General features: G+C 47.0%; 2 protein-coding genes and 1 long non-coding RNA gene across 3 annotated transcripts; 1 reads left to right on the top strand and 2 right to left on the bottom strand.

The window, feature by feature from the left end:
• Window positions 1-1816: 1816 nt before the first annotated feature.
• SAT1 (spermidine/spermine N1-acetyltransferase 1) lies at window positions 1817-4854 on the bottom strand. Its single transcript, XM_002831459.4, has 6 exons — window positions 4618-4854; window positions 4322-4373; window positions 4148-4231; window positions 2601-2702; window positions 2467-2507; window positions 1817-2341 (listed from the first exon to the last, which is right to left on the bottom strand). The coding sequence occupies exons 1-6, from the start codon at window positions 4681-4683 to the stop codon at window positions 2171-2173; spliced, it is 516 nt and encodes a 171-aa protein (XP_002831505.1). The 5' UTR covers window positions 4684-4854; the 3' UTR covers window positions 1817-2170.
• On the bottom strand, window positions 4323-4781 carry LOC129052902 (uncharacterized). Its single transcript, XM_055078536.1, has 2 exons — window positions 4618-4781; window positions 4323-4373 (listed from the first exon to the last, which is right to left on the bottom strand). Exon 1 carries the CDS (start codon window positions 4755-4757, stop codon window positions 4668-4670), a length of 90 nt encoding a protein of 29 aa, XP_054934511.1. The 5' UTR covers window positions 4758-4781; the 3' UTR covers window positions 4323-4373; window positions 4618-4667.
• A 126-nt stretch (window positions 4855-4980) lies between the features above and the next one.
• On the top strand, window positions 4981-22829 carry LOC134760903 (uncharacterized). The gene is made up of 3 exons (XR_010138976.1): window positions 4981-5467; window positions 14773-18186; window positions 20592-22829. It is a non-coding gene; the product is annotated as an uncharacterized LOC134760903 (long non-coding RNA).
• The last annotated feature ends 212 nt before the right edge of the window (window positions 22830-23041 follow it).

The following is a 23041-nucleotide window of genomic DNA, read 5'->3' as shown; positions in this document are numbered from 1 at the left end:
AATTTCAGTGATCTGCTTTACCTTCAAAATTATCTTGGTCAGGTGCCATGGCTCACACCTGTAATCCCAACACTTCGGGAGGCCAAGGCAGGAGGATCTGAGACCAGCCTGGGCAACTTAGCGAGACCCTGTCTCTACTAAAAATAAAAAAAATTAGCCGGAAATGGTGGCATGCAGCTGTAGTCCCAGTTACTTTTGGGAGGCTGAGGTGGGAAAATTGCTTGAACCCGGAAGGATAAGGCTGCAGTGAGCTGTGATCACACCACTGCACTGCAGCCTGGGCGAAAGAGTAAGACCTTGGCTCTATTAAAAAAAAAAGTCTTGGCCGGGCACGGTGGCTCACACCTGTAATCCCAGCACTTTGGGAGGCTGACGCAGGCAGATCACGAGGTCAGGAGATCAAGACCATCCTGGCTAACACGGTGAAACCCCGTCTCCACTAAAAATACAAAAAAGAAAAAAAATTAGCCAGGCGTGGTGGCAGCCGCCTGTAGTCCCAGCTACTCGGGAGGCTGAGGCAGGGGAATGGCGTGAACCTGGGAGGCGGAGCTTGCAGTGGGCCAAGATCGTGCCACTGTACTCCAGCCTGGGCGACAGAGCAAGACTCCGTCTCAAAAAAAAAAAAAAAAAAAAAAAGTCTTGTGTGGCATGAGGTTTTGGGGGACAAGATGTTTTTTCTTGATTTTCAATGTTTCATAATCCCACCTCCACATTTTACTTGTGTAATGATGAGTTTATTCATTGAATGAGACCTTGGCTCTATTAAAAAAAAAATCTTATGTGGCATGAGGTTTTTAGGGACAAGATGTTTTTTCTTGATTTTCAATGTTTCATAATCCCATCTCCACATTTTACTTGTATAATGATGGGTTTATTCACTGTGGGCCTCAGTTTCTAACTTGGTTTTCAGCTCTTGAAAATTCCGTCAGGCCAGGCGCAGTGGCTCATGCCTGTAATCCCAGCACTTTGGGAGGCCGAGGCAGGTGGATTATGAGGTCAAGAGATCGAGACCATCCTGGCTGACACAGTGAAACCCCGTCTGTACTAAAAAATACAAAAAATTAGCCGGGCGTGGTGGCGGGCGCCTGTAGTCCCAGCTATTCAGGAGGCTGAGGCAGGAGAATGGTGTGAACCCAGGAGGAGGAGCTTGCAGTGAGCCGAGATCACACCACTGCACTCCACACTGCCCAGCCTGGGTGACAGAGCAAGACTCCGTCTCAAAAAAAAAAAAAAAAAGAAAATTCCATCAGATGCAGTGTATGGTGTCATCAATGTAAAAAGCCATGTTTTGCCGGGCACTATGGCTGACCCTTGTCATCCCAGCACTTTGGTAGGCTGAGGTGGGTGGATCACTTGAGGTCAGGAGTTCAAGACCAGCGTGGCCAACATGGCGAAGCCCCATCTTTACTAAAAATACAAAAATTAGCTGGGTGCGGTGGCACATGCCTATAGTCCCAGCTACTCAGGAGGCTGAGGCATGAGAATTGCTTGAACCCGGGAGGCAGAGGTTGCAGTGAGCTGAGATCGTGCTACTGCACTCCAGCCTGGGCAATAGAATGAGACTGTGTCTCAAAAAAAAAAAGTCAGGTTTTACATGTTGCTATGTATAAAACCTTGATAGTCAGCTGGTCAACTGGCTTCTATTCAGACTTTGTTAATACTAGCATAACACATGACCATAAAAACTTCAAATTGGGTTAAAAACTATTTTGAGCAATTCTGTTTATCCAATGATGTTTGCGGGTCATTTTTGTCTTCAACAGCAAGAAAGATGTGTAAGAAATAAAGAATTAGTAAAAATGCTTACAGCAAACAATTAAATCAAAGAGTAGTTTATTAAAAAAGAATCAAACAGAAACTCTAAGTACCAGTGTGTACATTGTACACATTTAAATGACTCACGAGAATGAAGTTTTTTTCAAATATATTAAGATCACACCACCTTGTTGTTTATCGAAAGATATTCAAGGAGAAAGATCTGACTCTCCAAACTGCATCTGAGATTGCCACTTTAAACAGACCTCATTTCAAACATGCAACAACGCCACTGGTAATAAAGCTTTGGAATGGGTGCTCATTCTATTATTTCACTACAAACAGCATAGAAAGCAAGATAAGTTGGGAATTTATTCTAAAATAGAATGGAGGTTGTCATCTACGCCAGCACTCCTCACTCCTCTGTTGCCATTTTTAGCAAGTACTCCTTGTCGATCTTGAACAGTCTCCAACCCTCTTCACTGGACAGATCAGAAGCACCTCTTCTTTTATAGAAGTTGATGGATGGTTCATTCCATTCTGCTACCAAGAAGTGCATGCTGCTGCAGCGACACTTCATTGCAACCTATTACGAGAGAGTAAAACACACACTCAGTGACATTTCAGCCTGCTTTCAAGACCCAATTTTTATTCCATCATTAAAATAATCCAGTAAACTTACAAATTTGGAAACCAAAAACTAAGACATACCTGGCTTAGATTCTTCAGAATTTCTGATCCTATGCCAAAGCCTAAAAAGAAAGAGAAGTACAATTTAAAAAGTCGTTGTAAGGATTGATAACCCTGAACTCTCTTCAGACCCTCTGCTCCGAACTCAATCGTACCTCTATAATCACTCATCACGAAGAAGTCCTCAAGATACAATAACTTGCCAATCCACGGGTCATAGGTAAAATAGTACATGGCAAAACCAACAATGCTGTGTCCTGTAATAAGAGCAGCACATGAGATGTGGAGAAGGAAAACATTCCATAAAATTGCAGCTGCAGAATCAGAGGCCTATCATAGGTTTTAAAAAACACACATGCATGTATTACAGAAACAAGTAGCCATGACTGTCTCATGATTTTTATGTGAGTGCAGTCCAGGCCACTGCTGGATGATCTCACCGTTCTGAGAACATATATTTGCAAAAAGCACACATCAGAACTCAATGAAGTCAGGCTACAACTGTGGACTGGCCACTCTGCAGTCTGCTGGAGCTCACACTCAGGAAGCGAGAACGCTTTCATTACTTGCCAGAGCAAAACTGCTATGGTTTTAAACTCAACACACACATTATTCACATCCTATTGGTATACTGGTATGTTGACTTGGGAATACGTCAGGTTTACACGGCAGTTCAGAATAGTAAATATTTGGAAGTTTACAAACTCTTGCTTCCTTAATAAAGGTCAGAACATCAGGCCAAAGTACAACGTTTAATTTCAGAACTTGCCTTCCAATTTATGCATTTTCAATTTGCTCTCCCCATTTGTTGAGTCAGAAGAAGCAGCATTGCCCAGAAACAGGTATTACGTAACATGCACACACTCTAAAAAGTACTCATCCCTTGTTTTCTGCTCATTTCTTGTAGCCTGAGGAACAGACGTCAGAAAAAAAGCAACCACCCAAACAACTTCCCCTTTTAGCTGAGCTGTCTTCTGACCAATCAACAGGGACCAGCCAAAAAAAAAAAAAAAAAAAAGGCATCTGACACCCTCTTAACGGGTGTCTACTATTCCAAATGGAGGCAAAGGTTTCAAATTAAACTTTCTAGCCATTTTATATTCCTTAGCAAACAGACAGGAAGCGAGTATCATAGTGGGTTTCTGATCTACCGTGTTTGAAGTGTGTGATAATAGGACCTTACCTCATTTATCATGATCATCTACTTTATTGTGTAAAGGATCTTTTAGTTACCTCCCCGCCCATCCATGTACACGGAAGGGCCATGTACATGGCGAAGCTAGAGACTGTAACCTGAAGATTGGGACAAATTAAAGAAAAAAATGTGATTTAACACAATTACAAAAACTGTTACGTTAGGGTCAAACAAGAACCATTTTATGAAACTGAATTACAACAAATGACATTATACCTAACTCTTCCGGGTCTCCACAGCACTTATACTTACTTAAGCAGCTTAAACTCTTCCGAGTCTCCACAGCATTCTGATACTTACTTAAACAGCTCTTTTAACCTGCCCTAGTATTCTTAAGTGCAGCATATCTAATTTTTTTTTTCCTCAGTAGTTTGAACACTTGCTGGCTATTTTTTCTGTCCAAGTTCTCAGTAACTTCGGTCTGTGTAGTCAGTGGTTCTACACAGCCGACACTACTTCTTACATAACACTCGGTCTCTCTGGCTTCTGGAAAGGGAGAGGGGTTACCTTCCGGAGTCCAGTGCTCTTTGGGCACTTCTGCAACCAGGCAGTGGTAAAAGGGGTGCTCTCCAAAACCATCTTCTAGCAGATCTGCAAGAAGGGGGGGCAGGGACGGTAATGGCCTTGGCGAAGGTGACAGGCACCGAACGTTTGTCCCCCGTCCCGCCACTGTTGAATTACCTTTTTCAGTTAAGATTACTTGTTCTTCCATGTATTCATATTTAGCCAGCTCCTGGGGGAATGCACATAGGAGAGAAAAAAATTGAAAACAAAATGAGGCTCCGGCCCGGCCAGCTCAGGGGAACGGAATGGGGCGGGCGGGCGGGCGGGATGGCGGCCGGGCCGGGGATGGGCGCAGAAAGGGGAACAGGCTGGGCTCTCACACCGGCCGAGACCTCAAGACGTGAATCACCCCACCCCGGGAAACGGAGCCACCTCCACCCCACGCCCCGGGAGGAGCTCTGGCTCTCCGCTACCTTGATCAGCCGCAGTATGTCACTGCAGTCGGCGGCAGTGGCTGGGCGGATCACGAATTTAGCCATTTTCGTCTTTTGCTTTTCTTCCCTTTGCGGACCAGGCCCCTGTACTTGAACAGTAGGAGGAGGTGGTTCCTCATTCGTCTCCCGGGAGCGGCCTCTTCTCAGTCAGGCTGGCACCATGACCCAAGGAACCTCGGCGAGTGACGGATAAACCTCAGTCGACTTGCGACTAAGAGCTGCGCATTTGAACATTGGCCCGGCTCGGCTTTTAAGCGCAAAGAAGCCCCGCCTCGGGCCGTGAGGTGGAACCTCTCATCCAATGAGGCCGCGGCCCCGGGGCGCATCGTTTCCTCTCCCAGGCACCACCCTCTCTTCCGGGCGCCCGTGTGAACCCGCAGGACAAAAGTGGGGGCAGCGGGGCGCGCTGTGGGATTCGCTAGCGGCGCCGTCTAGTGGCGCTTCGCGGAGCCTTGGCGGAAACCCTACTGGGAGCCGGTGTGTCCCCCAGTAACATTTGCAAATGAAAGAAGGGAATTCCCTCTGCAGCCCCCCGACAAGTGACCTTGCTCTTTTCTCCCTGGCCAGTGGGAAGCAAACTCAGGATCCCTGGCCTTAGGAGATGGGAGGAAGATTAAAGCAGCAGTTCTCAAAGTGTGATCCAAGAGACCCTGCAGGTCCCAAGATCCTTTCTAGAGTTTCGGTGGGAGAACTAGTTTTAGAATTATAGACGTCATTTGCCTTTTAAACTCACAATGGAATTTTCCAGAGGTGACCTGATGTCTGATGATGACACTGCTCTTATGACCAAAGGAATGTGAGCTCGTATATTCTTTTAGAATTTCCTAAGGTAGGTTATTTGGATTTCCCAATAATCTTTTTTCTTTATACTTGTAGTTTGTAGAGATGACAGCATATTTTTTTCGTACTTTTCTAACCTTCTTATACCTTCTTAAATCTCTAATCTTCCTTGACACTTGATCTTGACACCTTTCCTTCTGCCCGAGGTACATTCTTCATAATTTCCTTTAGTAAAGCTCTGCTTTTGCCAAACGTTCTCAGTTTTGCTTATCTGAATGTGTCTTTAATTCATCTTATAATTCTTTTTTTTGACTAGTCAAGTGCAGTAGTGAGAGTAAAATAAGGAGTTTGATCTGTAACTGATTGTGAACAATCAACTGAGATAACTCACTACCTTTGGACCAGCCCATCTTAAAATTCTTGAAGGGTTTATTTCACAGTTTATAGATTTTGAGGTTCAGAAGTTTTCCTCTTTCAGCACATTGATGATATCTGTCTTCTGACTTCGGTTGCTGTTGAAAGTTGTTGTAATCCCTACTTGATTCATCTTCTGTGCTTCATTTCCTTTAACTTTTTTTTTGAAATAATTATACATTTACAGAATATGTGATGATGTCATTGCTCTGGTGACTAAAATAATATGTGCTTGTGTATTACTATGTTTTTTACAATTTTCGAAGGTAAGAGCTTTGGATTCCTTGATAAGTTTTTTTTTTTTTTTTTTTTTTTGGTAGAGATAGGGCCTCACCATCTTGCCCAGGCTGGTCTCGAACTCCTGGGCTCAAGTGCTCCTCCCACCTCGGCCTCCCAAAGTGCTGGGATTACAGGCGTGAGCCACCGCGCCCCGCCAAAACAATCACTATTCTATTAAACTAAGCAACCTAAACAGAAGATGGCTTTGGTTTTGCTTTAGCTACGCAGCTATCACTAGTGCTTAGTCATAGCAGTCTAATTTACTGTTACCAGGAAATATATAACAAGCTCTCCTAAGTCCTGACATTTCAGACAGAAGCAGAGGAGGAAAAGACCTTCTGGTCATCTATGAGGTCTAGCCAACACTGTCAGGAAAGACTAGTAGCTGTAACTTAGGCAGTTGAGAATCAGTGGTTTTTAAAGATCTTTGAGATCTTTAAAACGTCTGTTTGAGTTTCATAATCTCTCAGGGTGACTCAGGACCCGTGGAATCCCCCTAGGGCAGGAAGGTCAACAGAGAATCTACTTCTGCTTTCTTTTCTACATACAGGATATTACTAGCAAAGGCAGAGAATCACTTGTTGAATGTTAGGGGTGGTCTTTTGGGGATAGTCTGATCCCTCCTTCTACAGAGGCAGGTGGATCACGAGGTCAGGAGTTCGAGACCAACCTGGCCAACATGGTAAAACGCCGTCTCTACTAAAAATAATAAAAAAAATATTGGGCATGGTGACGAGTGCCTGTAATCCCAGCTACTCAGGAGGCTGAGGCAGGAGATCGTTTGAACCCAGGAGGCGGAGGTTGCAGTGAGCCGAGATGGCGCCATTGCACTCCAGCCTGGGCAACAGGGCAAGACTCCGTCTCAAAAAAAAAAAAAAAAAAAAAAAAAAATTGTGGAATAGTGATTGTTTCATTAAAATGCATTCTATTTTTTCTGTTTGTTTTTCCGGTTTAAGTTTCTTTTTTCTTTTCTTTTTTTTTTTTTTTTTTGAGATGGAGTCTCGCTCTGTCACCCAGGCTGGAGTGCAGTGGCGTGATCTCCACTCACTGCAACCTCCACCTCCCGGGTTCAAATCATTCTCCTGTCTCAGCCTCCCGAGTAGCTGGGACTACAGGCACACGCCACCATGCCTGGCTAATTTTTATATTTTTAATAGAGACAGGGTTTCACCATATTGGTCAGGCTAGTCTCAAACTCCTGACTTCAGGTGATCCACCTATCTCGGCCTCCCAAAGTGTCGGGATTACAGGCGTAAGCCACTGTGCCCGGCCCAGTTTAAGTTTCATGATCTTTTGCTTTGCTTTGTCCTTATGACAAGAAGAACCTATTCTGAAAAACAGATGGTGGCCAGGAGTGGGGTCTCATGCCTGTAAACCCAGCACTTTGGGAGGCTGAGGTGGATGAATTGCTTGAGCCCAGGAGTTTGAGACCATCCTGGGTAACACAGGGAAACTCCGTCTGTACAAAAAAAATACAAAAATTAGCTGGGTGTGGTGGCGTGTGCCTGTATCCCAGCTATTATACTTGGGAGGCTGAGGTGGGAGGATCACTTGAGCCCAGGAGGTCGAGGCTGCAGTGAGCCATGATTGCGCCACTGCACTCCAGCCTGGGTGACAGAGTGAGACCCTCTCTCAAAAAAACCGAAACAAAACAGACGGCTAAAAAAGCCCACTGTGACTGTGTTTGTGGACATGAAGAAGCCTAGAACCCTAAGAAGTTTGAATGTTTTTCATGGCAGTGAATCACATTATGCTTTTCCATTGTCATGAATGGATAGATGCAACCAACATTACATATATATAATATATATATATATATATATTTTTTTTTTTTTTTTTTTTGAAACAGAGTCTCACTATATTGCCCAGGCTGGAGTGCAATGGCACAATCTCGGCTCACCACAACCTCTGCCTCCTCGGTTCAAGTGATTCTCCTGCCTCAGCCTCCCACCTGCCACCACGCCAAGCTAATTTTGTACTTTTGGTAGAGAGGGGGTTTCACCATGTGGGCCAGCCTGGTCTTGAACTCCTGACTTCAGGTGATTCACCCGCTTTGGCCTCCCAAAGTGCTGGGATTGCAGGTGTGAGCCACCACATTTATATATATATATATATATATAAATTATTATTTTTTGAGACGGAGTTTTCTCTTGTTGCCCAGGCTGGAGTGCAATGGTGTGATCTCAGCTCACTGCAGCCTCCACCTCCTAGGTTCAAGCAATTCTCCTGCCTCAGCTTCCTGAGTAGCTGGGATTACAGGCATGTGCCACCATGCCCTGCTAATTTTGTATTTTTAGTAGAGGTGGGGTTTCTCCATGTTGGTCGGGCTGGTCTCAAACTCCTGACCTCAGGTGATCCGCCCGCCTCGGTCTCCCAAAGTGCTGGGATTACAGGTGTGAACCACGGCGCCTGGCCTATTTTTTTTTTTTTAAGAGACAGGGTCTTGCTCTGTTGCCCAGGCAGGAGTGCAGTGGCATGATTATAGCTCACTGCAGCCTTGAACTCCTGGGTTTAAGCGATCCTCCCACCTCAACCTCCTGAGTAACTGGGACCACAGGTATGTGCCACCATGCCCGGCTAATCTTTAAAATTTTTTGTAGAGATGGGAGTCTTTCTTTCCTTTCTTTTTTTGAGACAGTCTTTCTCTGTCACCCAGGCAAGCTCTGCCTCCCGGGGTCAAGCGATTCTCCCACCTCAGCCTCCCAAGTAGCTAGGATTATAGGCGTGTGCCACAACACCTGGCTAATGAGATAGGGGTCTTTCTGTGTTGCCCAGACTGGTTTTGAACTCCTGGCTTCAAGGGATTCTCATGCCTTAGCCTCCCAAAGTGCTGGGATTACAGGCATGAGAAATCTCATGTCCAGCGTGGAATTTATATTTAAAATGGCATATACAGCTCCTGAACAGCAGGGGGGAAAATGGCGTGAGAAAAGGGATTAACTGTCTAGCATTTGGAAAACTTTTATTTGGTTAGTGAGTCGGCAGATGAACATGTCTTTACTGAGTCTTGTGCTAGGTACTTGGAGGTTTTAAAGGATGACCAAGTTTTGAAACCAGCCCTCAGGGTATACACATTACTTTTAGAGATGTGCGTGTGGTTTTTACAGCAGAATTTAATCTTTGTGAGAAAGAGAATCCCTGTAACTGAGGAGGACTGAGTAGGGGAAGAGTATTGGGAAGGGAATCAGCCAAGGCATTGTCTTAGGCGGTTTGCTTTAATTGTCTCATTTGATTCTTACAACTATTTTTTTTTTTTTTTGAGACAGAGTCTCGCTGTGTTGCCCAGGCTGGAGTGCAGTGGCATGATCTCAGCTCACTGCAACCTCTGCCTCCTGGGTTCAAGTGATTCTCCTGCCTCAGCCTCCCAAGTACCTGGGATTACAGGAATGAGCCACCACACCCAGCTAATTTTTGTATTTTTAGTAGAGATGGGGTTTCACCATATTGGCCAAGGTGGTCTTGAACTCCTGACCTCAAGTGATCCACCAGCCTCGGCCTGCCAATGTGTTAGGATTACAGGCGTCAGCCACCACGCCCAGCCTAAATTTTTTTTTTTTTGAGAGGGAGTGTTGCTTTGTCACCCATGCTGAAGTGTAGTGGTGTGATCTTGGCTCACTTCAACCTCCGCCCTCTGGGTTCAAGCGATTCTCCTGCCTCACCCTCCTGAGTAGCTGGGATTACAGGCATGTGCCACCACACCCAGCTAATTTTTTTTTATTTTTTATTTTTTAGACAGAGTTTCACTCTTGTTGCCCAGGCTGGAGTGTAATGGTGCAATCTTGGCTCACCATAACCTCCGCCTCCCAGGTTCAAGTGATTCTCCTGCCTCAGCCTCCCAAGTAACTGGGATTACAGGCATGTGCCACCACGCCTGGCTAATTTTGTGTTCTTAGTAGAGACGGATATTCTCCATGTTGGTCAGGCTGGTCTCAAACTCCCGACCTCAGGTGATCCACCTGCCTCAGCCTCTGAAAGTGCTGGGATTACAGGTGTGAGCCACCGCACCTGGCCAATTTTTTTTTCTTTAAAATTTTAGTAGAGACGGGGTTTCGTCCTGTTGGCCAGGCTGATCTCGAACTCCTGACCTCAGGGGATCCTCCTGCCTCAGCCTCCCAAAGTGCTAGGATTACAGGCGTGAGTCACCACACCAGGCCCTATTTTTTTTTAAACAGGGCCTTGCTGTGTTGCCCAAGCAAGCATGGCTCACTGCAACCGCAACTCCTGGACTCAAGCAATCCTCCCGCCTCAACCTCCCGAGTGGCTAGGATCACAGGCACAAGCCGCCATGCCTGGCTAATCTTTAAAATTTTTTTGTAAGGATGGGATCTTGCTAACTTGCCTAGGCTAGCCTCGAACTCCTGGCTTCAAGCACTCCTCCTGCCTCAGCCTCCCAAAGTGCTGGGATGACAGGTGTGAGCTGCCACGCCTGGCCCTTACAACTATCTTGTGAAGTAAGTAATAGCAGTGTCTTTACAGTTGGCAAAACCTGAGGCTCAACAGGGGTTACAAAATTGTTAAAGCTGGGACATGATAGAGTTATGAATGTTTATGATTTAAGACTGGTTTTGTTGGACCAAGGGCCATTGCTCTCTACCATTCTATCATGAACACTTTTTTTTTTTTTTGACATAGTCTCATTCTGTCACCCGGGCTGGAATGCAGTGGTGCGATCTTGGCTCACTGCAACCTCCGCTTCCCAGGTTCAAGTGATTCTCGTGCCTCAGCCTCCCAAGTAGCTGGATTACAGGCATGTACCACCAGGCCCGGTTAATTTTTGTGTTTTTGTAGAGATGGGGTTTCACCATGTTGGCCAGGCTGGTCTCCAACTCCTGACCTCATGTGATCTGCCTGCCTCGGCCTCCCAAAGTGCTGGGATTACAGGCGTGAGCTACCGCGCCTGGCCCTATTTTCATTTTTTTTTTTTTTTTGGATATATACCCAGAAGTGGGATTGCTGGATCATGTTACTTAAATTTTTAACTTTTTGAGGAATCTCCCTGCTGTTTTCCATAGCAGCCGCACTGTTTTACATTCCCAACAGTGTATAAAGTTTCCAATTTCTCTACATCTACACCAGCAGTTGTCATTTTGTTTTCTGGTTATTTTTATTTTTTTTTTATTTTTCAAGTGACAAGATCTTGGTTTGTCATCCAGGCTAGATGGAGTGCAGTGGCACGATCCTAGCTCATTGAACCCTGAACTCCAGGGCTCAGGCAATCCTCCCACTTCAGCCTCCCAAAGCACTGGAATTACAGGTATGAGCTACCATGCCTGGCCTTTCTTTAATTTAAAAAAATTTAAAAGTATTTTTATGTAGAGATGGGGGTCTCACTATCTTGGCCAGGCTGGTCTTGAACTCCTAGGCTCAAGTAATCCTCCAACATAGGCCTCCCAAAGTGTTGAGATTACAGGTGCGAGCCACCACACCTGGCCACCTTTCAAAAAATAGTGGCAGTTATAATAGATGTGAGGTGATATTGTGGTTTTAATTTGCATTTCTCTGATGATTAGTGATGCTTAATGTCTTTTTATATGCTTGTTGTCCGTTTATACATTTTCTTTGGAGATATGTCTATTTAAGTCCTTCATCCATTTTTTTTTGTTTTTTCTTTTTGGAGACAGGGTCTTGCTCTGTCTGGAGTGCAGTGGTGCGATCTTGGCTCACTGCAGCCCCTGCCTCCCAGGTACAAGTAATTCTTCTACCTCAGCCTCCCAAGTAGCTGGGATTATAGGTGCATGCCACAATGCCTGGCTAACTTTTTGTATTTTTAATAAAGAAGGGGGTTTAGCTATGTTGGCCAGGCTGGTCTCAAACTTCTGGCCTCAAGTGATCCGCCTCCCTCGGCCTCCCAAAGTGCTGGGATTATAGGCGTGAGCCACTGTGCCCAGCCTCCTTCATCCATTTTTAAATTGTGTTATTTGTTGTTTTGGGTGTTTTTTTTGTTTTGTTTTGGAGATGGAGTCTAGCTCTGTCGCCCAGGCTGGAGTGCAGTGGCACGATCTTAGCTCACTGCAACCTCTGCCTCTCAGGCTCAAGCAATTCTCCTGCCGCAGCCTCCTGAGTAGCCAGGATTATAGGCGCATGCCACCATGCCTGGCTAGTTTTTGTATTTTAGTAGAGATGGGGTTTCACCATGTTGGCCAGGCTGGTCTTGAACTCCTGACCTCAGGTGATCCACCTGCCTCGGCCTCCCAAAGTGCTGGGATTACAGGCGTGAGCCACGGCGCCTGGCCTAGCCAAAACTTATTAAGGTCTGTTTCCTACCAAGCATTGTGCTTGGGAAGTGCCAAAATAAATATGGCATAGTACCTGCCCTCTGGGGACTCACAGTTCAATATTACAAGCCCTTAAGGTACTGGTTCTGGTAGGAAAGCATCCAGCCTTCTGGAGAAAAAGGACAGGTACAATTAGAACTGAGGGGCAGATACACGATTTGTAACCCATTCCGTGTGACCTACCTCCTCCAGGCAGCCCTTCCTCTCTCCCCTCCTGAGACTGTGTCTAAAAGAGAGACTACTGCTTATCACTCAGCTCAGAGATCAAGCCTTTAACGCCTTATAAATACTTAGGATATCTGAAAAGTGCAGTCAACTATCCTTAGGCCTCCTAAAGTATCAGCTGTTGGTGGGAGCCATGGCTCACGCCTGTAATCCCAGCATTTTGGGAGGTCTAGTCGGGTGGATTGCTTGAGCCCAGGAGTTTGAGACCAGCCTGGGCAACATGGCAAAACCCCACCTCTACAAAAAACACAAAAATTAGCTGGACATGGTGGTACATATCTGTAGTCCCAGCTACTTGGGAGGCTGAGGTAGGAGGATCACATGACTCCTAGAACTTAGCTTCTGAAATGCCACTCCTGCGCATCTTGGGTTTGGGTTTATTCCTTTTTTTTTTTTTTTTTGAGTCAGGGTCTCACTCTGTCTCCAAGGCTGGAGTGCAGAGGTGCAATCATAGCTCGCTGCAGCTTTGAACTCCTGGACGCAAACAATCCTCTCAACTCAGCCTCCCATGTAGCTGAGACTATAAGTATGTGCCACCTGGCTGGGCGCGGTGGCTCACACCTGTAATCCCAGCACTTTAGGAGGCCGAGGCAGGCAGATCACAAGGTCAAGAGATCGAGACCATCCTGGCCAACATGGTGAAACCCCGTCTCTACTAAAAATACAAAAATTAGTGAGGTGTGACAGGTGCACACCTGTCGTCCCAGCTACTTGGGAGGCTGAGGCAGGAGAATAGCTTGAACCTGGGAGGTGGAGGTTGTAGTGAGCCAAGACTATGCGACTGCACTCCAGCCTGGTGACAGAGCGAGACTTTGTCACAAAAAAAAGAAAAAGTATCTCCCACCATACCCAGCTAATATTTTACTTTTTGAAGAGATGGGGTCGCACTATGCTGCCCAAGCTGGTCTCAAATTCCTGGGCTCAAGCGTTCCTCCCACCTCGGCCTCCCAAAGTGCTGGGATTACAGGTGTGGGCCACCATGCCTGGTCCATGTCTTGCGTTTATATACCTAGGTTGTCCTCAGGTTTATGATTCTACACCTGATCTTATTAGAATTCAGTTGAATTTGTCTTTAATTCTCCATTTTCTCTTTGAATTCTGACCCTATCCCACAAGGAGTTTTTTCCTCCCTAATCTCTCTCCTCTCAGCCTCTTTTCAGAATCATCTGCAAACCAGTTCCATAAATGGCTTTTATTTGGCTAAGAGGCTCATATAGTCTGAGCAGCAGAAAGTAAAGATAATGAATATAGAATTTTTTCTGATGCACTCTATCTCCAATTCTTTGAAAATAATCAGGCTGGGTGCAGTGGCTCACGCCTGTAATCCCAGCACTTTGGGAGGCTAAGTTGGGCAGATCACTTAAGGCCAGGGGTTTGAGACCAGCCTGGCCAACATGGTGAAAACTCGTCTTCACCAAAAATACAAAAATTAGCCAGGCATGGTGGCGCATCCCCGTAATCTCACCTACTTGGGAGGCTGAGGCACAAGAGTTGCTTGAAGCCAGGAGGCGGAGGTTGCAGTGAGCTGAGATCGTGCCACTGCACTCCAGCCTGGGTGACGGAACAAGTAAGACTCAGTCCCCCCCAAAAAAAAAGAAAGAAAGAAAGAAAGAAAGAATCAGTAAAGGGGGGAGGGGACTAAAACAAAATAATAAGTAAAGCCAATATACTAATTCAATTCCATTTAATTCATTTATTGAGCACCTACTATATGTCAGGTATTATGCTGGGTCCTGAGACTACAAAGATCAAACAGGGAGAGTTCCTGACTTCTGAGAATTTGCCACCTAGAGAGAAAAAAACAGAAATGTAATCAAATACATTGTGATAACTGCTTCAGTGAATAATGTGCCACATGATCTACAGGAAGCAGTAAACAATTAATTCTGCCAGGATGGAGTGCTAGTGAAGTCTTGGTGATGAGGCAGCATAGTGGCCTGGAAAGCTACAGAGAGGAAGTGACATTTGTGTAAAGAGAAATGAAACTAAATTAGGGAAAAAGAAACTAAGTTATCCAAATTGAATTTTCTAGTTTCATAGTAAACCTTTTATAAGGGGCTAAGAAAATTTCCAAAAAATTAAAGGAAAACATGTTTATTTGTCTTTCTGTCTCATTTTATCATATATCTAAATCCTAATTAAAATGTCATTTTAATTACAGGCACTCATGAAAGGTGGCCGGGTACCACTGTATCAATGGCCCAGTTGCCCATCTCCTGGCGAGAGATTTCCCTAAGTGACCTGGCAGTGTCACTATTACCACCACCCCACATGAATCTTGTGCTGGAGGCGACTAGAGCTGTGTGTCCCTCAGCAGAAGCAGGTGGCATAAGCAAGAGTTCCATTTTGGTTTCAATTTCAGAGGACCCTAATTACGCACTCTGCAAGAAATAATGTGCCTCTCAGGATGGTTCCAAGCTGAGCCCAAGTCACTGAGGGAGATTCACTGCTTGCTAACATGAACTTTATTCCTGGATAAACAAGTCCCAAACCGTCTTGTTCATATGCCACCACGGTCATGTCAAAACACACATTATCAGCTGGGCGCGGTGGCTCACGCTTGTAATCCCAGCACTTTGGGAGGCCGAGGCGGGCGGATCACTTGAGGTCAGGAGTTGGAGATCAGCCTGGCCAACATGGCGAAACCCCGTCTCTACTAAAAATACAAAAATTAGCCGGGCATGGTGGTACGTGTCTGTAGTCCCAGGTACTCAGAAGGCTGAGACATGAGAATCGCTTGAACCCAGGGGGTGGAGGTTGCAGTGAGCTGAGATCATGCCACTGCACTCGAGCCTGGACAACAGAGTGAGATCCTATGCCAAAAACAAACAAACAAAAACCAACAACAAAAAAGTGCTTTATCAAGTGCAACTCTGTGAGAGACACTCTGCTAGATGCTGGAGCCATAAGAGTGAAAATAATAGTCTCTGCCCCAGAGGGGCTCAGGTCTGGCTCCTTGATACATTTCACAGATGAGGAAACTGAGGCACTGAACTTTCTGGTTTCTTTCTCTGGGCTGGTTATGCTGTACTCCCTTCACTGAGTATTTTCCTCCCTTCATGAATTTTCAAGAGTTTCACTCTTGTTGCCCAGGCTGGAGTGCAATGGCGTGATCTCGGCTCACCGCAACCTCCAACTCCCAGGTTCAAGTGATTCTCCTGCCTCAGCCTCCCGAGTAGCTGGGATTACAGGTGCCCGCCACAACGCCTGGCTAACTTTTTGTATTTTTAGTACAGACAGGGTTTCACCATGTTGGCAGGCTGGTCTCCAACTCCTGATCTCAGGTGATCCACCTACCTCGGCCTCCCAAAGTGCTGGGATTACAGGCGCGAGCCACCGCGCCCGGCTGCACAAAAGTTTTTAAGTTTGATGTAGTTCCACTTGTCTATTTTTTGCTTTTGTTTCCTGCCAAGAGAGAATCTTACATCATGTGACATAATCATGGGAGTAACATCCTATCACTTATACCATATCGGTTAGAATCAAGTCACAGGTCCTGTCACCACTCGAGGGGAAGGTATCACACAAAGGCATGAACGCCAGGAGGCAGGATCACGAAGGCCACCATGGAGTCTGTCAGCCATACATTTATTTATTTATTTATTTATTTATTTATTTATTTATTCCTGGCTCCCAGAACTGATGCCAAACATTTAAAGGGCAGTAAAAGCCTACTTTTAATTCAACCTTTAACCAATACTCTCTTTCTTTTTGAGACAGGCCTCTCACTCTGTTGCCCAGGTTGGAGTTCGGTGACGTGGATCTCGTCTCACTGCAACCTCTGCCTCCTGGGTTCAAGCAAGTCTCCTGCCTCAGCCTCCTGAGTAGCTGGGACTACAGGCATGCGCTACCACACCTGGAAAATTTTTGTATTTTTTGGTAGAGACAGGATTTCTTTCTTTTTTTTTTTTTGAGATGGAGTTTCGGCCTTGTTGCCCAGGCTGGAGTGCAGTGGCGTGATCTTGGCTCACTGCAACCTCCACCTCCCAGGTTCCAGCGATTCTCCTGCCTCAGCTGCCTGAGTAGCTGGGATTACAGGCACCTGCCACCACGCCCGGCTAATTTTTTGTATTTTTAGTAGAGGTAGGGTTTCACCGTGTTGGCCAGGCTGGTCCCACACTCCTGACCTCAGGTGATATACCCGCTTTGGCCTCCCAAAGTGCTGGGATTACAGGCGTGAGCCACCGCACCCAGCCGAGACAGGATTTCTCTGTGTTGGCCAGGATGTTCTCAAACTCCTGGCCTTACGTGATCCGCCCACCTTGGCCCCCAAAAATGCTGGGATTACAGGCCTGAGCCACCGTGTCTGGCATAGCCAAAACTTACTAAGGTCTGTTTCCTGCCAAGCATTGTGCTTGGAGAGTGCCAAAATAAATATGGCATAGTACCTGCCCTCTGGGGACTCACAGTTCAATATTACAAGCCCTTAAGGTACTGGTTTTAGTCGGAAAGGATCCAGCCTTCTGGAGAAAAAGGACAGGTACAATTAGAACTGAGGGGCAGATACACGATTCGTAACCCATTCCGTGTGACCTACCTCCTCCGGGCAGCCCTTCCTCTCTCCCCTCCTGAGACTGTGTCTAAAAGGAAGACTACTGCCTATCACTCAGCTCAGAGATCAAGCCTTTAACTCCTTATAAATACTTAGGGTATCTGAAAAGTGCAGTCAACCATCCTTAGGCCTCCTAAAGTATCAACTTTTGGGTGGGCGCCATGGCTCATGCCTTTAATCCCAGCACTTTGGGAGGCCCAGGTTGGTGGATCACTTGAGGTCAGTTTGAGACAAGCCTGGCCAACATGGCGAAACCCTGTATCTACTATAAACACAAAAATTAGCTGGGTGTAGTGGTGCATGCCTGTAATCCCAGCTACTAGGGAGGCTGAGGCAGGATAATCACTTCAACCTGGGAGGAGGAGCTTGCAGTGAGCCAAGATCGTGCCATTGCTCTCCAGCCTGGGTGACAGAGCGAGACTCCATCTCAAAAAAAAAAAAAAAAACAAACCACCAAAATTTAGCTAAGCATGGTAGCAGGCACCTGTAATGCTAGCTACTCGGGAGGCTGAGGCAGGAGAATTGCTTGAACTCAGGAGGTGGAGGTTGCAGTCAACCGAGATCTTGCCACTGCACTCCAGCCTGGGTGACAGAGTGAGACTCCATCTCAAAACAACAACAACAACAAAAAACAAGTATCAGCTCTTTGAATCTAGGTATAGAGGTTACTCAATAGGAAGATCATAGTAAATAATTGCCTGTTAGTGCACAAAGCATAAGACACCCCCTCTTTTCTCTGTGGCCTCTGGGTACATGCAGTAGATTTTAAAGTTCAAAATCCAGCTTACCAACCTTTGTACCATTTGTCAACTGGCAATTAAATGTTAACAGTGAATCCAGGAAAATAGAGGATGCTTCAAAGAAGGAAACACGAGAGTACCCCGCACCCAAGCAGCCTCTGGCCTGAGGAACAAGGAACAGACCAAGGTTCTGGCCCTGGTGTGAGTGAATGTTTGGCATAGTCTGCTGGCAACAACAGAAGTTATTACCTGAAAACTCATTCTGGAGGTGGAGGATGTTGGGGTGAGTCATTCCTTTTGGGAGGATGATGGAGGTAGGGGAAGGGTGCAAGAAGATCAAAAGGGGACCCAGAACCATAGAACTGAGAGAAGTGTAGTACATTTTAGTGTCTCCTTATGAGATTAATTATAGGAGGGTACTACAGCAGAGGAAAAACAAAATATGCAACCAGCATTTCTTCCATTTCTTTGTGCCTACTGTGAGTGGTATTCCTTGTTTGGCATTTTACAAATGAGATTTCATTTAGTTTTTTTTTTTTTTTTTTTTTTTTTCAGATGGAGTCTCGCTCTGTCACCCAGGCTAGAGTGCAGTAGCAGGATCTCCGCTCACTGCAACCTCCGCCTCCCGGGTTCAAGCAATTCTCCTGCCTCAGCTTCCTGAGTAGCTGGGATTATAGGCATGCACCACCACACCCGGCTAATTTTTGTATTTTTAGTAGAGACGGGGTTTCACCAAGTTGGCCAGTATGGTCTCAAACTGCTGACCCCAAGTGATCCTCCCGCCTTGGCGTCCCAAAGTGCTGGGATTACAGGTGTGAGCCACCGTGCCTGGCCCCGGCCTCATTTAATCCTAATTACCATGTATTGTTACTTATTTTTTATGTATGTCCTGCTTTCTTATCTGGAGTCTATTAAATTAGAAAATATTTGTTGTACTCCAAAAAGGAGAGATTAATTGTACATTTCCGTTCTAGAGCTTCAGGGAAAACTGGTAATAAAACCAGCCGTTTAAGTAAAACTGGTCTGGATGAATATGATCTGGAAGTATAAGGGTTTTCTTCAAAGTCTTACATCCTCTACTGTTGAGATTTCTGTTATCTTAGAAGCATAGAAAGTAATTCTGTAGTCCACATCCCTCATCTAAAAGCTAAGAAAACTGAAGCCCAGAGAAGGTATTGTCCCAGGTCACCCAGCTAGAAAGTGGCAGATAGTTGACTAGAAGCCTCATTAAAAAGGCCAGGAGCAGTGGCTCATGCCTGTAATCCCAGCACTTTGGGAGACCAAGGCGGACGAATCACCCGAGGTCGGGAGTTCGAGACCAGCCTGACCAACATGGAAAAACCCCGTCTCTACTAAAAATACAAAAAATTAGCCGGACGTGGTGGCACATGCCTGTAATCCCAGCTACTCAGGAGGCTGAGGTAGGAGAATCGCTTGAACCCGGGAGGTGGAGGTTGCGGTGAGCCGAGATCGTGCCATTGCACTCCAGCCTGGGCAACAGGATCGGAACTCCGTCTCAAAAAAAAAAAAAAGAAAAAAAAGGAAGAAAAGAAAGGAAAAAAGAACCTCATTAAAAAAGAAAGAGAGTCAGAAATACAGCTGAGATTTACTGACTTTTTTTTTTTTTGAGATGGAGTCTGGCTCTGTCCACCAGGCTGGAGTGTGGTGGCGCGATCTCAGCTCACTGCAACTTTTGTCTCCCAGGTTCAAGCGATTCTCCTGCCTCAGCCTCCTTAGTAGCTGGGATTACAGGCACATGCCACCATCCCCAGCTAATTTTTTGTATGTTTAGTAGAGACGGGTTTTTGCCATATTGGCCAGGCTGGTCCCAAACTCCTGACCTCAAGTGATCTGCCTGCCTCTGCCTGCCAAAGTGCTGGGATTACAGGCGTGAGCCACCATGTCTGGCTGGTTTACTGACTTTGAAGTCAAGAAATCTTTTACCGTACTACTGTGAAATTATGACCCTCATAGATTTTCTGGCAGAAATGGTAAATAAAAAAAACAGACGTGGCCGGGTGCAGTGGCTCACGCCTGTAATCCCAGCACTTTGGGAGGCCGAGATGGGCGGATCACGAGGTCAGGAGTTCAAGACCAACATAGTGCCAACATGGTGAAACCCCATCTCTACTAAAAATACAAAAAATTAGCCGGGCATAGTGGCGGCACCTGTAATCCCAGCTACTCGGGAGGCTGAGGCAGGAGAATGGCTTGAACCCGGGAGGCGGAGGTTGCAGTGAGCTGAGATCACGCCATTGCACTCCAGCCTGGGCGACAGAGCGAGACTCCGTCTCAAAAAAACAAAACAAAACAAAACAAAAAAGAGATCGAGGCCATCATGGCCAACATGGTGAAACTCCATCTCTACTTAAAATACAAAAAAAATTAGCTGGGTGTCCTAGCGTGCTCCTGTAGTCCCAGCTACTCGGGAGGCTGAGGCGGGAGAATCACTTGAACCCAGGAGGCGGAGGTTGCAGTGAGCCGAGATCGCGCCACTGCACTCCAGCTTGGGCGACAGAGCGAGACTCCGTCTCAAGAAAAAAATTTATTCTCTCTAAGAAAACAGATGTTATATGAAATATTCTCCTAGGGCTGGAACTTGGGCAAAAATGTGTAAACAATCAAAACACTTGAGTCCACTTCTTACAAATTGTTTCACTAGCACACGTCTTGTTTTAATTACAACAGGGAGTGCTCTTGACAGTTCCAGTCTCCTCAACCTCTTCCTCTTCGTAAGCCTTTCTCCTCTGCTTTGCATCCCTGTCCCCAGTCACAAGGATAGGACTGATAAGTAGAGCTCTGCAATATGGGTTATGAACACCTGCAGTTTAAGACAAGTAAACAATTGATGGCAGCAGTGGCCTGTCTGGAGCGGCTACTGCGAAGATGCCAGCTGTAGTGTGGGAGGCACGGTGGGGTCTGCGTGCTCCGTGGAGCTGGCCGGAGCCCCACGCTCTTCTGAGTTGGCGGAGTGGGAGCCCCACGCTTTCCGGCACGGCTGCAACCACCCAGCCACAGCTGCAGACCTGGACATCCCTGTGCTCTCGGGGGCTGGGAAGACCCCCTGCCCCACAGGCTTGGAAGTGCCTGCTCCCGCTGCCTGGCTTCTCCTTGCTCCTGGAGCCCACTCTGGGGTGGAGCAAAGTTGTGGCTGAGCCCAAGCGCTGTCTAGACCCAGCTAGACAGCGCCTGGGGCGCTGCTGACATGCCAGCCCCCTGCCACCTTGGCCCCCTCTAGACTTTAGGCACTGAGAAGCACAGGAGGGAGGCTGGCGGCGTGCAGTGGGGGAGCTGAGGGCACTCGGTGTGGGCTGCCGGTACTCCTCTGCAGGAACAGCCCAGGCGCTGGGGACGACATGATTGATGGTGGCAGGAGGCAGACAGGCTCCTGGGCAGAAAGAGGTGGGTCCCCGGTAAAGCCCCACCATCAAGCCAGGCAGGCCTGAAGCCCAGGGGCTGGGCTGTCAGTCCCGGGGGGTGAAGTCTGTGGCCCGGAGTGAGAACTTATGGTGATTTTTCCGGGTCAGCCCATGGCCACCCATGGACCAATCAGCATGCACTTCCTCCCTTCTGAGCCTAGCCGGACTCACAGACGCTGGGACTACCAGCTGTGGGAAGGAGCTACCCAATTCAGGTCTCCTCAACTCATCAAGACAACCTGCCTGAAGAAGGGAGCTACCCACTCTGGGTCTCTTCTCCACTGAGAGCTGGACACTTACTGGGACAACCTGCTTGTGGAAAGGAGCTACCTACCCACTTCAAGTTTCCCGAGAGCTGTTCTGTCACTCAATAAGGCTCCTCTCAGCCTTGCTCACCCTCTAGTTGCCCGTGTACCTCATTCTTCCTGGATGTGGGACGAGAACTCAGGACCCACTGAATGGCGGGACTGAAAGAGCAGTAACACAAACAGGGCTGAAACACGCCCTCCTCCGCTCTCCACGCCCCCGCGACTTGCCACGTTGCAGGTGATGTGAAGGAGAGAAGTGCTGTGGCCCTTCAGGGAGCCCAGACCTAGGGGCTCCCTGAGCCAGGGCTGTGACACCCTCTTTGGGGCTCTGCGGTTTCTGATATCTTCAAACTTCCGGGCACCACTGCATTCCTCTTGTCCAGACACAGGTGCCTACAGCAGAAGCCGCTTGTGGTTCATCAGATCCAGCTGCAGACTTGCATGGAACTGGCACCTTTGCCGGCGCCTGGAGCTGCCTGCCCAGCTGCAGCAGCTGGTGTGTGTGGCTGTGCGCAGTGGCCAGACCCTGCGTTCGTTCGCCTGCACACCACTCGCTGTTCCGTGCCTGGCTCACCCTTGGCAGACGTGGAATCCTGGCTGGTAGCATGAACTGAGCACAGCCTGCCAGGCCACGTCAGTGGAACAACTCTAGCGGGCCTGATCAAAACTCAGGCAAAGGCACCACTGGTCACAGAGCTTTCTAGCTGGAAAAGCAACACCTGAAGGATCCCGTGACACAATGAACATGCTAGGAGATCCCTGCCACCCTGAGAGGCTGCAGGAAGCTGCCTCCATCCAGGCCTCTTCACAGAAGGAGAATTGCAGAGACCGTAGGATTTTTCTACTCACAGGAACAGATGATGTCCTGTCAGGAAGATAAAATGCTTCAAGGAAAGTGCAATAGGGATTATAATACTGATGATCTGAGACTCTGATAATGACTCTGAGATGATTCCCAATTCTATGATGAATCATCTCAGAATGACTCTGAGATGATGATTCCTGATTCTACGATGATTGAGGCAGATCTCACTGGTTGGTGAATCTAGTTGGTAAAGGTGAGGCATCACAATACCATCATTTCTTTCTGAGATGAGCGCTATCCCAATACTTTGAAAATGGTCTACTGGCTGCTCTACCTGTGGAGTGGCCATTCTTTATTCCTTTACTTTCCTAATAAACTTGCTTTCAAGGCTGGGTGTGGTGACTCGTGCCTGTAATCCCAGCACTTTGGGAGGTGGAGGTGGGCAGATCACTTGAGGTCAGGAGTTCAAGACCAGCCTGGTCAACATGGTGAAATGCCATCTCTACTAAAAATACAAAAATTCGCCAGGTGTGGTGGCATATGCCTGTAATCCCAGCTACTCAGGAGGCTGAGGCAGGAGAATGGCTTGAACCTGGGAGGTGAAGG

This window comes from Pongo abelii, chromosome X, assembly GCF_028885655.2.
Source record: "Pongo abelii isolate AG06213 chromosome X, NHGRI_mPonAbe1-v2.0_pri, whole genome shotgun sequence".
NCBI classification, from domain to species: domain Eukaryota; kingdom Metazoa; phylum Chordata; class Mammalia; order Primates; family Hominidae; genus Pongo; species Pongo abelii.
The sequence above is the reverse complement of the archived record's forward strand: the minus strand, read 5'-3'. Positions and strand labels throughout refer to the sequence as shown.

What these genes read in the sequence shown, in the direction of transcription:
- SAT1 (XM_002831459.4), bottom strand. Translation starts at nt 4,683, where the DNA reads ATGGCTAAATTCGTGATCCGCCCAGCCACTGCCGCCGACTGCAGTGAC. An exon ending in ACATACTGCGGCTGATCAAG is followed by an intron (nt 4,374 to 4,617) that starts GTAGCGGAGAGC and finishes GCATTCCCCCAG; the next exon opens with GAGCTGGCTAAATATGAATA. An exon ending in TTCTGAAGAATCTAAGCCAG is followed by an intron (nt 2,342 to 2,466) that starts GTATGTCTTAGT and finishes CTCTCGTAATAG; the next exon opens with GTTGCAATGAAGTGTCGCTG.
- LOC129052902 (XM_055078536.1), bottom strand. Translation starts at nt 4,757, where the DNA reads ATGAGGAACCACCTCCTCCTACTGTTCAAGTACAGGGGCCTGGTCCGC.